Source organism: Hemitrygon akajei, chromosome 3 (assembly GCF_048418815.1).
Source record: "Hemitrygon akajei chromosome 3, sHemAka1.3, whole genome shotgun sequence".
Lineage (NCBI taxonomy): Eukaryota > Metazoa > Chordata > Chondrichthyes > Myliobatiformes > Dasyatidae > Hemitrygon > Hemitrygon akajei.
Window position 1 is genome coordinate 3,053,675 of NC_133126.1, and position 16,766 is coordinate 3,070,440.

The 16,766-nt window shown below is 39.7% G+C and overlaps 1 protein-coding gene across 2 annotated transcripts in view; it reads right to left on the bottom strand.

The window, feature by feature from the left end:
• Positions 1-16,766, bottom strand: part of btbd7 (BTB (POZ) domain containing 7) — a 95,975-nt gene that overhangs the window by 39,972 nt on the left and 39,237 nt on the right. For both annotated transcript variants that reach the window (XM_073039151.1, XM_073039150.1), the window contains 2 exons: positions 13,838-14,033; positions 11,540-12,622 (listed from right to left, as the gene is read on the bottom strand). In XM_073039151.1, coding sequence (XP_072895252.1) covers positions 11,540-12,622; positions 13,838-13,919 — 1,165 coding nt within the window. In that variant the 5' untranslated portion in view covers positions 13,920-14,033. The remainder of the gene's footprint in view (positions 1-11,539; positions 12,623-13,837; positions 14,034-16,766) is intronic.

Consider the following 16,766-nt stretch of genomic DNA (forward strand, 5'->3'; position numbering starts at 1 on the left):
CATCAGCAACTTTACAGATGGTATTTGAGCTGTGTCTAGCCACACAGTCATGTGTGTAAAGAGAGTAGAGCAGTGGTTAAGCACACACCCCTGAGGTACACCAGTGTTGATCGTTAGTGAGAAGGAGATGTTATCACCAATCCGCACAGATTGTGGTCTTCTAGTCAGGAAGCCGAGGATCCAATTGCAGAGGGAAGTACAGAGGTCCAGGTTCTGTATTTTTTCAATCAAGACTGTAGGAATGATGGTGTTTAACAAATAGCATTCTGACAGACACACAAGAAATGCTGGAGGTACTAGGCAGGCAAGGCAGCACCTATGGAAAAAATTACAGACGACGTTTTGGCCAAAACCGTTCTCCAGTATGCCGAAGGGTTTCCGCCCAAAACATCGACTGTACCATTTTTCCCCATAGATGCTGCCTGGCCTGCTGAGTTACTCTAGCATTTTGTGTACGTTGCTCAGATTTCCAGCATCTGCAGATTTTCTCTTGTTTGTGAGCATTTTGACATAAGTGTTTGTATTATCCAGGTGGTCTACGGCTGTGAGAGGAGCCATTGAGATCATATCTGCTGTAGACCTATTATGTCAATAGCAAATTGAAGTGGGTCCAGGTCCTTGCTGAGGCAGGAGTTCATTCTAGCCATGACCAACCTCTCAAAGCATTTCATCACCATAGCTGTGAGTGCTATTGAATGACAGTTTGTTAGGCAGCTCGCAATGCTCTTCTTGGGCATTGGTGTAATGGTTGTCCTTTTAGGAAATTCCAACTGTAGCAGTGAGAGATTGAAAATGTCTTTGAGTACACCTGACAGCTGGTTGGCACAAATTTTCAGACTGTTACCAGGTATTCCATTAGGGCCAGCCACCATGCAAGGGTTCACCCTCCTGAAAGAAAGCCTGACATCAGCATCAGAGACAGAGCTTTTGTTTTGGGAATCTATAGCAAATCTTTGTAGGCACACACTTATCCACACACGTTTTTAAAAAAGTTGGTAACAACTGCGGCATACTCATTCAGACTCTAAGATGAATCTCTGAATACGGTCCAGTCACCGATTCAAAGCAGTCCTGTAGGTGCTCCTGTGCTTCCCTTGTCCATATCTTCTTGGTGCTCACTACTGGTCTTCAGTCTCCGCCTACTCTCAGGGAGTAGAAATACAGCCAGGTGATCAGACTTTCCAAAGTGTGGGTGTGGAATAGAATGGTACGTGCTCTTGACGGTGGTGTAACAGTGGTCCAATGTGTTGCTTCCTCTGGTACTACAAGTGATTTTTTGACGCTAATTATTTAGTGACTTTTTCAAGCTAGCCTGGTTAAAATTCCCCAAATTGATGGGGACAGCATCAGGGTGTGCTGTTTCATGCCTGTTGATCACATCACTCAAATCGTCTAGAGCCCAAGGGGCTCATAGTTTGTGAAACATGATTGGGAAAAGGGGAAGGAAGAGGAGAGGGAGTAGGAAGCACCAGAGAGGCACTTTGTAATGATCAATGAACCAATTGCCTGGAATCAAATGACCTTGCCTGATGTCTCAGGGCTGGGTGTGTCTACAGCTGCACCACCCCCACCCATGCCAATCCTTTTCTGACAGCTTTCCCACACCCGTTCTGTGGCACTCCACCCTTGCCATTCACAATATCCTTTGCTCTTGCCAGATTTACAAACTTGCTCTCTGCTCCACATTGACAAATACAATACTGTGCAAAAGTTTTGGCGTTCAAGCTATATATGTGCCTATGACTTTTGCACAGTACTGTATATATAATTCTTATGTACTCATTGAGTTTTTTTTTGTGTTCTTTACCTTACTGTGCTTCTTTGTCCTGCAGTATATTCTGAATAACCTTCCTTTCTCCTACGGTCCACCCTCCTCTCCCATTAGGTTCTTCCTGTAGAATTCTATAAAAAATTTGGAAAATTACTTTCTCCGTATATGTTGGAAATGTTTAAGGACTCTTTTGTGAAAGGTGACTTACCCTCTACTTTTTAATGAGGCTTCTATTTCTTTAATTCTTAAAAAGGATAAAGATCCGACTGATTGTGCCTCATATAGACCCATTTCATTATTGAATGTTGATGCTAAGATCCTGTCAAAGATAATGGCCAATCGGTTGGAAAATGTTTTGGGTAAAATTGTTTTTAAAGATCAAACAGGCTTTATAAAGGGTCATTAATCATTTTCAAATGTTCGGAGATTATTTAACATTAGATACTTGTCTTCTTTTAAAACTCCACAATGCGTCGTCTCTTTGGATGCTGAAAAAGCGTTTGATTGAATCGAATGGAAATATTTATTTAATGTTTTAGAGAAATTTGGTTTTGGTGTTAATTTTAATAATTGGATTAGAATAATATATAAAACTCCTATTGCTACTGTTATTACTAATAACTGTAGATCCCCTTTTTTCCAGCTTTCACAGGGTACAAGACAAGGTTGTCCATTAAGTCCTTTGTTATTTAACTTAATATTAGAAACCCTTGCTATTGCTCTTTGTGAAGTTAAAGATATACATGAGATTCTTGTGAATTCATAAGATTTCTCTTTATGCTGATGATTTACTGGTTTATATATCTAATCCCGAGGAATCTATCCCTGCCTTGCTAAAATTATTTAATGAATTTGGAGATTTTTCAGGATATAAAATTAATTTTAATAGAAGTGAACTGTTTCCTTTAAATGAATCTGTTTCTATAAATGATAATACTTCTTTCGAAGTTACGGATTCCTTTGGATATCTAGGCGTTATAATCACTAAAAAATATGGATATTTATAAAGCTAATTTTGTTCCCTTGGTAGATTCTATGAAGTATTTATTTAGTAGATAGAACCCACTTACGTTTCCACTTGCTGGCCGCAACCATATAGTCAAAATGATGATTTTACCAAAATTTTTATATTTACTTCAGAATATCCCTGTTTTTTTGACTTAAGAAGTTTTTTGATTGAATTGAATCTATTATCTCATCTTTTATTTGAAATGATAAAAGACCAAGAATTAGTAAATGTCACTTAGAAAAATTTAAAAAGGATGGAGGTCTTGCTTTGCCTAATTTAAGAATGTATCACTGGGCTGTTAATGTGCGATATATGTCCTTTTGGTTACACTGGGTTGATAAGAACGAGCGGCCAATTTGGGTAGATTTGGAATTGAAAGCTGTATAACAGTTTTATTTAACCTCATTATTGGGAGCTGCTCTACCTATACAATAAGCTAAACCATATAACCATATAACAATTACAGCACAGAAACAGGCCATCTCGGCCCTTCTAGTCCATGCCAAACGCTTATTCTCACCTAGTCCCACTGACCTGCCCTCAGCCCATAACTCTCTATTCCTTTCCTGACCATATACCTATCCAATTTTGCTTTAAATGACAATACTGAACCTGCCTCTACCACTTCTACTGGAAGCCCATTCCACACAGCTACCACTCTCTGAGTAAAGAAATTCCCCCTCATGTTACCCTTAAACTTTTGCCCCCTAAGTCTCAACTCATGTCCTCTTGTTTGAATCTCTCCTACGCTCAATGGAAAAAGCCCATCCACATCAACTTTATCTATCCTCCTCATAATTTTAAATACCTCTATCAAGTCCCCCCTCAACCTTCTACGCTCCAAAGAATAAAGACCTAACTTGTTCAATCTTTCCCTGTAACTTAGATGCTGAAACTCAGGTAACATTCCAGTAAATCTTCTTTGTACTCTCTCTATTTTGTTGACATCTTTCCTATAATTCGGTGACCAGAACTGTACACAATACTCCAAATTCGGCCTTACCAATGCATTGTACAATTTTAACATTACATCCCAACTCCTATACTCAATGCTCTGATTTATAAAGGCCAACATACCAAAAGCTTTCTTCACCACCTTATCCACATGAGTGATCACTCTGTTCTACTGCATTCTTCAATGCCCTACCATTTACGATGTATGTTCTATTTGGATTATTCCTACCAAAATGAAGCACATCACACTTATCAGCATTAAACTCCATCTGCCATCGTTCAGCCCACTCTTCTAACTGGCCTAAATCTCTCTGCAAACTTTGAAAACCTACTTCATTACCCACAACGCCACCTATCTTAGTATCATCTGCATACTTACTAATCCAATTTACCACTCCATCATCCAGATCATTAATGTATGACAAACAACACTGGACCCAATACAGATCCCTGAGGCACACCACTAGTCACCGGCCTCCAACCTGACAGTTATCCACCACTACTCTCTGGCATCTCCCATCCAGCCACTGTTGAATCCATTTTACTACTTCAACATTAATACCTAACGATTGAACCTTCCTAACTAACCTTCCGTGCGGAACCTTGTCAAAGGCTTTACTGAAGTCCATATAGACATCCACTGCTTTACCCACGTCAACTTTCCTTGTAACCTCTTCAAAAAATTCAATAAGATTTGTCAAACATGACCTTCCACGCACAAATCCATGTTGACTGTTCCTAATCAGACTCTGTCTATCCAGATAATTATATATACCATCTCTAAGAATACTTTCCATTAATTTACCCACCACTGATATCAAACTGACAGGCTTATAATTGCTAGGTTTACTCTTAGATCCCTTTTTAAACAATGGAATCAGATGAGCAATACGCCAACCCTCCGGCACCATCCACGTTTCTAATGACATTTGAAATATTTCTGTCAGAGCCCCTGCTATTTCTACACTAACCTCCCTCAAGGTCCTAGGGAATATCCTGTCAGGACCCAGAGATTTATCCACTTTTATATTCCTTAAAAGCGCCAGTACTTCCTCCTTTTTAATCGTCATAGTTTCCATAACTTCCCTACTTGTTTCCCTTACCTTACACAATTCAATATCCTTCTCCTTAGTGAATACCGAAGAAAATAAATTGTTCAAAATCTCCCACATCTCTTTCCGCTCCACACATAGCTGTCCACTCTAATTCTCTAAGGGACCAATTTTATCCCTCACTATCCTTTTATCATACTCACTAGTTGCTAATTTAAATTTATACCCTGTGATTAAGTATTCTTTACAAATTTGGCTCCAGTTCCGTAATTTTTTTAATCTTAAAAAATTTAAACTTTCTAGTTTAATTTATCGAAATTATTTTTAAGCCTTCTTTGAGTGATCCGATGTTTTCATTTTGGAATAATAAAGGTATTAATTCTTTTTTGGATCTATTTAAAGAAGATAGATTGATGTCTTTTGAGCAATTAGTTGATAAATATTCTCTTTCATACTCACACTTTTTACAACACCTTCAAGTTAGACATTTCTTACAAAATTATTTAAGTAATTTTCCTAACATATTGGATGCTGACCTGTTAGATACAATTACGAGTATGAACCCTTTAATCAAGGGTTCCATTGGAAGAATTTATTATTTATTATTACAATGTGATAAGCATCTTTTGTTTAAGATTAAACAAGACTGGGAAAAGGAACTTAATTTGACTTTTATGACGGAGGACTGGATGTGGATTCTGAAGTTGGTTAACTCTTCTTCGATTTGTGCTAGTCATTTACTGATTCAATTTAAAATTGTACATCGTTACTATTTGACGAAGGAGAGATTGTCTAAAATCTTTCCTAATGTTGATAGTTATTGTGATAGAGGTAAAACTGAGACAGTTACACTGACACACGTTTTGATCTTGTTCTATACTGGAACAGTTTTGGAAGTCAGTTTTTTCTACAATTTCTAAAGCACTTAAAAATAATTTACAACCTAACAAATTAACTGTCGTCTTTGGAATAATTCCTCAAAATATCTGCGGTATTTCTTTGTCTGACCAACATGTTATTGCGTTTGTTTCACTGATAGCTAGGAGGGCCATTCTGTTGAAGTGGAAGGATGCGTTGGCTCCCACTCTGTCACAATGGTTCTCTCAAGTGATGTTATGTCTTAGTTTGGAGAAAATTAGAAGTTGAACCTTCGAACCTATGTTTGATGTTGAGAAAAGATGGGGTTCATTTGCTCGTTGCTACCATTTGAGTTAATTGATAGATTTCCTCCACGATCTAATTGTAAATTTTGGTATAATTTTTTTTGCTGGCAGTTTGATGTTTATCTTTCGAGCTTTTTGTATGACACATGGCTCCGGGGTTGAACACCTAATGGGTTCTTTTATTTCTCACTTTTCTTTGCTTTAGTAGGGTTTTTTTCTTTTGTTTTTTTGAGTCACCATTTTTCAATCTTTAAAACATTGATTTTTTTCCTTTGAGACATTGTCAGTGTTACCTACTTTGATGTACTCTTGTTATTTTGGATAATAATAATAAAAAAGATTTGAAAAGATTCTTTCTTCTCCAGTCCTTGACCTTTCCCACCTACCTGGCTTCACCTATCACTTTCCAGCTAGCCTCCTTCCCTTTTGCCCTCCTTTTTATTTTGGCATCTTCCCCCTTCCTTCTCAGTCCTGAAGAAGGATCTTGACCCGAAAGGTCAACTGCTTACTTTTTTCCATGGATGCTGCCTGACCTGCTGAGTTCCTCCAGCATTTTGTGTGTTGATTCGGAGTAACAATTATTTTGTTCTCCTTTACATTTTGTGTGTACTGGAAATGACATTAAAAAATCCTGAATCTATAACACCATTTTTTGATAAAACCCATAGCTATCTAAGAACATGATCGGCTATACATAAACACTATTCACAAACAATGCACAAGGAACCATCTGGACTTGGAAGAGCTATTTAATTAGTTTGATTCTTCTGTTCTTTACCATAGCCATGTACTGGTAGTTCCATCAAAAATTTGTCCAAATCTCCAAATTGCTGCTGAATCTGCTTCCAATACCTTTTCTGGCACAGCATTCTTGATTGTGAAAGACATTAGGTCTCTAGTCTCTGCCTGTCATTCCCTCTGCGACTGAAAATGCTTTTTATTGAGATAAACTACACTGATTCTGAACATCTGCAAATATCTCAGCTTTGTTCTGACTAGAATAACCATTCTTTTGTCAGTTTTCTTGATCATACCATATTAAATTTGCACCACAAAACACAGGAGCAGAATTAGACTATTCAGTCCATCGAATCTGCTCCACCTTTCCATCAATCTGATTTAATAACCCCCTCAACCCCATTCTCCTGCCTTTGCCCTGTAACCTTTGATACCCTGACCTATCAACCTCTGCTTTAAATATACTCAATGATGTGGCCTCCACAGCCACTTGTAACAATGAATTCCCCAGATTCACCACCATTTGGCTACAGAAATTCATCCTCTTCTCTGTTCTTAAGGAACAGCTTTGTATTCTGAGGCTGTGCCCTCTGGTCCTAGACACCCCAGCTGCAGGAAATATCCTCTCCACATCTACTATCTAGGCCTTTCTATATGCGACAGGTTTTAGTTAATATAAAGTATGTGTTAAGTACATTAAACTCTTCAACGGTGCAGAAAAAATTTCAATGGAATGATTGATCAAGAAAACCCAAAGTGGATCACAGCACTCCAAAAGCTGTACACATTGATCAAAGATACAAATAGCTCCACATTCCACAACTCTCAAATTTTTACAGAAGTACCGTGAAAAACATTCTAACTGGTTGCATCAATGTCTGGTATGGAGGGGGCCACTGCACAGGATCTCAATATACTGCAGGAAGTTACAAACTCTGCCAGCTTCATCATGGGTAGTAGCTTCCCCAGCATCCAGGACATCTTCAAAAGGTGATACCTCAAAGTGCCAGCATCCATTATAAAAGACCCCTCCCCCACCACAAAGGATATGCTCTCTTTGATACCATCACAGAGGAGATACAGGAGCCTGAAGACACACACTTAATAGTTCAGAAACAGCTTCTTCCCCTCCACCATCAGATTTCTGAATGGATAATGAACCCATGAACACTGCCTCAGTATTTTTTCCTTTTTTTTTGTACTACTTATTTAATTTTCTTTTTTTAATGTGTATATACTCCTTATTGTGATTGATAGTAATATGTATTGCAATACACCTCTGCCGTAAAACAACATATTTCAAAACATATGCCAGTGATATTAAACCTAGTTCTGATTCACAATATACTCCACGTGATGTACTGAGTGGATTAAAGTGGATAAATCAAAGTGCTTGCGACTGCTTATAAAAGTACTGATGAATCTACCAAAACAAATTAAGTTACAGCTCGCTCACTCTCTACAACGGTGAGATTTACCTAGATTTAATATTTCACACTTCTAATGTCAGCCTCAGATTGACAAATGAAATGATAGATATTGTCAGAGAAATACACAGCAACTGGATTTATCATTACTAACAGCTTTAAGTTTCTCGGCATCCACATCACCGAGGATCTCACGTAGCCTATACACACCAGCTGCATGGTGAACAAGGCACAACAGCACCTCTTTCACCTCAGACAGTTGAGGAAATTTGGTATGGACCCCCAAATCCTAAGAACTCTCTATGGGGCACAATTGAGAGCACCCTGACTGGCTGCATCACTGCCTGGTATGGGAACTGTACTTCCCTCAATCGCAGGACTCTGCAGAGAGTAGTGCGGACAGCCCAGTGCATCTGTATTGCATTGAATTGAACTGACTATATTTCTTACATCCTTCACATACATGAGAAGTAAAATTCTTTGTTACGTCTCCATCTAAATGTGCTATGTGCAATCATAGAAATTTATAATAAATAGAACAGTTAATATAATATAGAGTACACTGAAAATCAGCATGAGTTCATCAGTCTGATGGCCTGGTGGAAGAAGCCTGCTGGTCCTGGCTTTTCTGCTGCGGAACCATTTCCCAGATGGGGGCAGCTGGAATACATTGTGGTTGGGATGACTGGGGTCCCTAATGATCCTACGGGCCTTTTTTTACACACCTGTCCTTGTTGTTTTGGGGCAGCAGTATAGTGCAAAGAAATAATTATAAACTAAGAAATAAATAGAGCAAAGAAAATAATATTGAGTCATGTTCATGGACTGTCTGATGAAGGAAGGGAAAAAGCTGAGTGTGCGTCTTCAGGTTCCTGTACCTCCTCCCTAATGACTGTAACAAGAGGGCATGTCCTTCATGATAGATCCCTCTTGAGGCTATTTTCTAGACCGAGAGACGATTCAAAAATCAGAGGTACAAAGGGACTTAGGAGTCCTTATGCAGGAATCCCTGAAGGTTAACTTGCAGGCTAAGTTTGTAGTGAGGAAGGCAAATGCAATGTTAACAATCATTTTGAGACAATGGGAAGATAAGAGCAAGGTCATAATGATGAGGCTTTATAAGGCACTGGTCAACCACACTTGGAGTATTGAGTAGTTTAGGCCCCTTATCGAAGAACAGATGTGCTGGCTTTGGAAGGTGTCCAGAGGAGGTTCACGAGAATGATTCTGAAATGAAAAGGTTAGCACGAGGAACATTTGATGGCTTTGGGCCCATACTAATTGGAGTTTAGAAGAATAAGGGGAAGACGTCATTGAAACCTGTTGAATATTGAAAGAAACAAGAAATCCAAGCAACACATATGTCTCAGCCTGAAACCTGTGTACTTCTTTCCCCATAGTTGCTGCCTGGCCTGCTGAGTTCCTCCAGCATTTTGTGTGTGTAGCTTGAATTTGTGTGGATTTGGACAGGATGTTTCCTCTAGTGGGTGAGTCTTGGACCAGAGGGCAGTAGAGGGATGAGGAGGATTTTCTTCAGCTAGAGGGTGGAGAACCTCGAGAATTCTTGGAGGTGGAGCGGAGTGATGATGGTGCAAAACGGCGACTCCTTTGCTTGTATCTTCGGAAACAGCTCTATTTCCATCTTTAATTTTCCATTTCAGGGGTCTTTTGAAGACCCTGACCTGGAGTTACATGCTGACTACAGTTCTTTGCGGGAATGGGACCCACTCTCGGGGTTTCAAAACTGGCTGTTGTTCCGCATGCCAAGGGCTCTGCTCTGTTTTGAAGGCCTGGGATCTCGGAACTCTGGAGATGGGTGGATCAAGGTTGGTGTCATGGCAGCAGACCCGTGTGTCATCAGGGAGTCGGAATATCTAAGGTTGTGTGCCCAGAGACTCGAGATCCTTGGGCACAAAGCTCTAAAAAAGCAACGTAACGGACTTTTAACATCGTACATCAGCAAGTTGTTTGTTTTGTCTCCCCACTTGCTGTGAAACGGACACACTTCTTTCTCTCTTAGAGAGAGCCTGTGGTATGTCGAATACTGGGTGAACAGTACAGTTTTTGGAGTACTGAAAGTCTGTGTCTTCACTGTTGCTTTGTTCACACTTGAGTGCTCGGTGGTGGGTGCAATGATTTTTTTTGTTAGTGGGGGAGGGGAGATTGTTGCTTGCTGTCGCTTACGAGCAGGAGGGAAGGGAGCTAGGGTGGGACTTTGGCTAACATTTAACTGTCATTCATTCTTTGGGGCACTCCTCTGCTCTCATGGATGGCTGCGAAGAAAAAGCATTTCAGGACGTATATTGTATACATTTCTCTGACGTTAAATGTACCTTTGAAACCTTTGAATTCATTGCCACAGTCAGCTGTGGAGACCAAGTAATGTTGAAGTTGTAGATCTTGGTGAGGCCTAGTTTGGAATATTGTGTGCAGTTTTGGTTACCTACCTACAGGAAAGATGTAAATAAGGTTGAAAGTGCAGAGAAAGAGAAATTTTACAAGAATTTTGCCAGGATTGAAGGACCGAGTTATAAGGAAAGATTGAATAGGATTATAACTTTATTCCCTGGAATGTGAAGATCGAAAGGTGATTTGATGGAGGTATACCCCTCATATATTTGTATACCTCTATCAAATCTCCTTTCAATCTTCTACGATCTAACAAATAAAGTTCCTCTTGCAACCAACGGCCGCAACACAGTATTTCCATGTACTGATCAATGCTTTAAATTTGCAACTTAGATTTTCATTATTTAAAACAGAACAAATCCACACCTAAGTTTGCTCCAATTGAAAGCAGTATCTTAAAACCAATTAATATTTTTTATGCTTTAAAAACTTGATATTCCAATCTTTATCAAAAGATCTACTGCACAAGTGCAAGGTTAGAGAAGAAAAATTGACAAATACATTGTAGAAGTTCTTGAAAGATTAAAACTTAACAGTTGCTTTTATGGCAATGGAAAACACAATTACTTTAGCATTTAGCTACACACACACTTAACAGGTGTATCTTAGGCTCAGATCACACAGGATCAGAAAAAGCTGCAGGAAGTTGTAAACTCTGTCAGCTCCATCAGGGCACTACCCTTCCAGCACTGAGAACAAAAAGGCAACATCCATCATTAAGGACACCCATCACCCAGGGTATGCTCTTCTCATTGTTACCATCAAGAAGGAGTAAAAGAGCCTGAAGACACACACTCAATGTTTCAGGAACAGCTTCTTCATCAGATTTCTGAATGGATTATGAACCCACGTACACTACCTCACTATTTTTGCATTGCTTATTGAATTTAGTTTTAAAATATATTCCTTATTGTAATCTTTAAATTATGCATTATAATGTAATGCTGCCTCAAAACAACAAATTTCATGAGATACGCATGTGATATTAAACCTGATTCTAATTATCGTAAACCTACCTTGGGCGAGCATATTAAATTCCAGAAAAAGAGCTATGTGGTAAAGTTCCATCGCTTCTTCAGCTCTCGACATGTTACCTTTCCCTGCTACCATTGCTTGGACTTCACTTAGGCTCCCCACAGATGGGTTGCAGTGCAATACAAGAGACAAGTCCACAAGATCGGTATACATACAATGTAAAATTACTTTTGCATATTTCTTTGGAATGATAGACTCATCAAGTACGATTCTAGTTGGTGTCTGCAGAGTTCGATCTGTTATTTCTTCACCAGTCCTTATACGTCTTTGGAGAAGATTTCTGAAAAATGGCGAACGTGCAGATAGAACAGCCTTATGCCCACGGAGTTCCTCATCCAAATAACCTGAACCTCTTCCAAATGCTTCCACAAATTCTGAATCAGATGAAAAGCTAAGAATAGCATCATAGTAACACATGTTATCGAAAAGTTCTCGCATATCCACATCCAGAGAATTCGGTGTTCCAAATTCTTCAGTGAGTTGTAACAGGATGTCAACACTTTGGAACCTGGAATCCTCTATTCCAAACTCTCCAGTGTACAGGTAGTGTAACAGTGCTGAAAACATTGGCAAATCTATGCCAGCTGTGTTTATGTCCATCATAATCTCAGCACCATATTCAGGTGATGATGAAAGCAATGTCTTAAAAAAGGGACACCGCGCTGCCAGAATGGCACGATGTACTGGAAAGCAAGTGTCTTGGAATATTAAATCTACATCAGTGCAGTACTTGTAATCATAAAGATCTGCTAGATCTCTTTGCAAGGTCCGTGCATCGGGTCGCGCCAAAATTCCTTGCAATGAAAGCTCCTTTAAAGCTGCAGTGCCTTCATATTCTTCCACTAAAGCATTCACATCCCTTACATCCCACCCAGAAAGAAGCTCACGCATCTGCTTTGCATGATCGGCAGAGCGACTAGATTTGCGCCTTTTTATAAATTTCTTCTTCAGTGTCGCAAGGCCAGAACTCTTTTTCTTTTTGTCTTGTGGTTTCTCGTGGCTATGTTCAAGGCTATATAATTTCGAATCACATCCATATCCTTGATGTAAGTAGGAAGATGTTCCTGGGAAATGAAAACAAAAATACATTTTGTGTTTAGTATGCCTGATACCAACAATCTCTTCCTTTAAATTAATAAGTTACTTTGTAATCTGCTGAACACATGAAAAGAGACTACTTGCTGGATAATACTGATAAAATCAAAGTTGATTTCACTGTAGCTCTCTTTAAAGTTAATTGAGAAATGACATCTCCACATTGTATTATGATTCCCTCTACTCATTTCTCAGGACCTGCAGACTCTGAATTGTTTCTTCTTGGGACATACTTCGAGATAATTGGTTCAGGACAACATTATGGGCTGAAGGGCTGGCCCCTGTGCTATCCTGTTCTATCCCATCTCACTCTGCCATCTCACCCTCTGTAGCGTATTCTTAGACAGCATTTTAAATCAGTAGGCTTTTCAAGTTGTGGCAAGCACCTTTCGCACACATACCTTAAACTACTTCAATTCTTTTGTCAAAAGGTGACCATTCCAGGATTGCCTCTCATTTCCATAGTTGACTGAAACATCCTAGCCATTTAACCATAATCTTCCCATCTCCAAGATACACATTTAAAAATTATCACAAATACATAATGGTATACTAAAACTTCCTGACTTCCATTATTATAAAGAGCAAAATAACCACCAAATATAAGACATAGGAGTAGAATTAGGCCGTCGTGGCTTTAAATTTTCCCAATGACTTGGTCTCCAAAGCTGCCCTTGGAGAAGAATTCCAGGTTTGCTTCCCTCTGACAAAGAAATTCTTCCTCAACTCTGTTCTAAATGGTCGTCCCTCTAAAGTAGCTCAAAGGGATGGCAAAATATTTAAGGTAACTGGGAATAGGGAACAATTTATGCTTAGCATTACTGCCCACATCTGTCATTCAGACACCACAAGATGGAAATCAGAACGATAGTGTAGCAGTTAACGTGACGCTATTACAGCTTGGGGCGTTGGAGTTCAGAGTTCAGAGTTGGAGTTCAGAGTTTCCTCTCACAGTCCAAAACCGTACAGGTTAGTAGGTTAATTGCTCATTGTAAATTGTCCTGTGATTAAGCTAGGGTTAAATCAAGGGTTGCTGGGCAGCGCGGCTTGAATGGCCTATTTCATGCTGTACCTCTAAATAAATAAAAATAAACATCAACCAAATCTACAGTACATGTTAAACTTACTGTTTTGTGATCTTTATGGGTTTTTAAAGTACCTTGGATCAAGAAAGCACAACTTACCAATGAATGTCTGCTGAGCCTGTGAATTTCCTCCTACCCTCTGAGAGAAAGAGTGAGGGTAGCTCGAAGCATTAACGCCCATTTTCAGGTCAAACCATGCGGCATGCTGGCAGCCAAGTCATCCGCTACAAATTCCAAAAGTAGATGCTGGACATCACTTTTAGATCTGCCCTCTTTGAATTTTTTTCAGCCATTCCTGAAAACAACCAAAACAAATTATTGGTGGCTATTTAAACAAAATGAAAATTGTTTGTTAAAAAGCAAAGTTACCCAGAAGACTCGTACTGTGAAGCAACATCACAGAATTACTTTCGTTTTATTATCCTGCTCAAGCTCTCAGGCCTTCTTCCACTAGTCTCTCTCTCATATTTAAACCACGATGTGCCATGTCATGTAATGTGGGCAATCATGGTCCCATGATCAAGACTGTTCTTGGCAAATTTTTCTGCAGAAGTGGCTTGCCATTGCCCTCTTCTGGGCAGTGTCTTTAAAAGATGGGTGACCCCAGCCATTATCAATACTCGTCAGAGATTATCTACCTGGCATCATAACCAGGACTTGTGATATATGTCACCATCTGCTCCCATGGCTTCACATGACCCTGATTGGGGGCTAAGTGGGTGCTACGCCCTGGCTAAGAGTGCCCTGCAAGCTAGCAAAGAGAAGGAGCACCTTACATCTCCTTTGGTAGAGATGCATCTCCACATGCCACTCTAAAATTTAAATCATCTCCCTCAAAATATAATTGGTAAAACTATAAGGGATGCAGACTCGACACTTTCAAATGCCAGCTCAAAACCTATTTATTTAACCTTGCTTTCGACTGTAACGCCCTGGGAAAGTTTTCACTGCTAAAGTAATGGTTTTTCGTATAGAAGCAGTGTTTGGGTAATGGTTAGAGATAACGGGGGCTTTGGAATGTGTGCCAGCCGATGAAGGGAGTGTTTTTTTCTTGAGTGCCCGAGAACGAGGTGATCTGGGTCTTTTGTTCGGCAAGAGATGAAGAGAGAAGACACCAGAAAGAAAAGGTCATAGACAGCAGGACGGAGTGGACTTGGGGTAGGGCTGGGAATTGACGAAGCCTGGGGAAATCGATGGAGGACCAACTGTGAGCTCCAACTTGCACATGAGGCTTTTCATTAAAATGGACCCTTTTCTTTTAGTTTTTCTTTACTAAACCTTTAGTCAAATTAAGAACTAAAGTGCTAAATTGTTTTAATTGCATATGGCATAGTTTCTGTTATTTCATGGTACTGATTTGTAACGGGGGAAACAGATCACACAGCATCCCACAATCAACAGGTTTTGCACTTCAGATTACATGCATCTGGCGGGCCTAGAGACTCTTCCCTAGACCAACACTGCCAGCCAAACCTGAGGGTTACACAACTAACATCGTTTTATCTTATATTTTCATGTTTGTACTTTATCCCATCGTAAAGCACTTTGAACTACATTGTCTGTAAGAAAAGTGCTCTATAAATAAGATATTGTTATTAACTAAGATGAAACGCACACAGCTAGCAATCTCAGAAATCAGAACATCAGAAGAGCAGTGGGATCTGTGATGCTTCCAGCTTGTTTCTCCATTCAATACTGGATATTCTCATCTTGCATTCAACTCCACTTTTGTGCCAGATCTCTTTAAACACAATGCCCTCCAAAGTTGAAAAATCTATATTGGCACTGAGTGTACTTAATGAATCAGTGTCCACAACTCATTGGCAGAGACAAATTACAAACATTTTGCAACCCTTTCTTGCACTTAAATGGACACTGCTTACTCTGAAACAAGAAATGTTAATATTTCAGATGCTTCACTGTACACTTGATCCATTCCAGTTTTATTTTCCCCCCTTTAAAATATCCAAAGTAGATGTCTGAAAGATTTAAGGTGAACACTTGATCACATTAACTCAAACAGGGCAGCAGTGAACTCGGACACCGAACAAGGCCTAGGATCAAATTTATAAATCCAAAAATGAAACAATGCAGCATTATAAAAAAATGACCAATGCTCCCTTCATTTGCCTGGATTTGAGGACTTTAGTCTCGGGATAGGAAAACGACCAAGAGGGTCACTGGGGTCTCCTTCCCCTCCATACTGTCATTTACTGGGACCATTGTGTAGGAAGGGGCCGAAACATTGTTCAGACTCCCCACAATCTCTTCGATCCGCCCAGGTACAGGAGCATCAGACCTACGACTGCCAGACTGGGTAACAGCTTCTTCCCTCAGGGGTGGGGTATTGCAGTTTGTCACCTTTTGCACATTGGTTGCTTGTCTGTCTTGTGTGCAGTTTTACACTGATTCTATTCTGTTTGCTTGTATTTACTGTGAATGGCCGCAAGAAAATGAATTTCAGGGAACATCCACACTTTATGTCTTCCAATGAAGGCAGTGATGGATGAAGTACCTGAATTCTGCCCCACAGAAACCCTGTAGCCATGTCCCAGGGTTCAGATACTTGTTCTCCAACAATCACAGCCATCTTCTGTTGCATAAAGTATGCCTGGCCATGGGGAATTTTCCCTTGCTTCTCTTTACCTGTACATTTCAGAAAGGTGGTATAACTCAGAAAGATCTTATTTTGATCTAATGCTACATTCAGATCTGGAACCTAGCAGTACTGGCAAAATACAATCATAATCAGGTTTAATATCACTGGTATATGTCATGTTGTTGAGCACCTCCATTCCATCTTCCTAAAGCAGAACTTCCCAGTGGCCAAACATTTTAATTCCGATTCTCATTCTGACATGTGTCAAGATGAGTCCACCAACAAGGTGGAAGAACAACATCTTATATGCTTCCTGGATAGCCTCCAACTTAATGGCACAAATACAGATTTCTCCTTCTGGTTTAAAAAAAATCCCTTCCCCTCCCCTCTTCATCTATTCCCCACTCTGGCCGCTTGTCTCTTCTCACC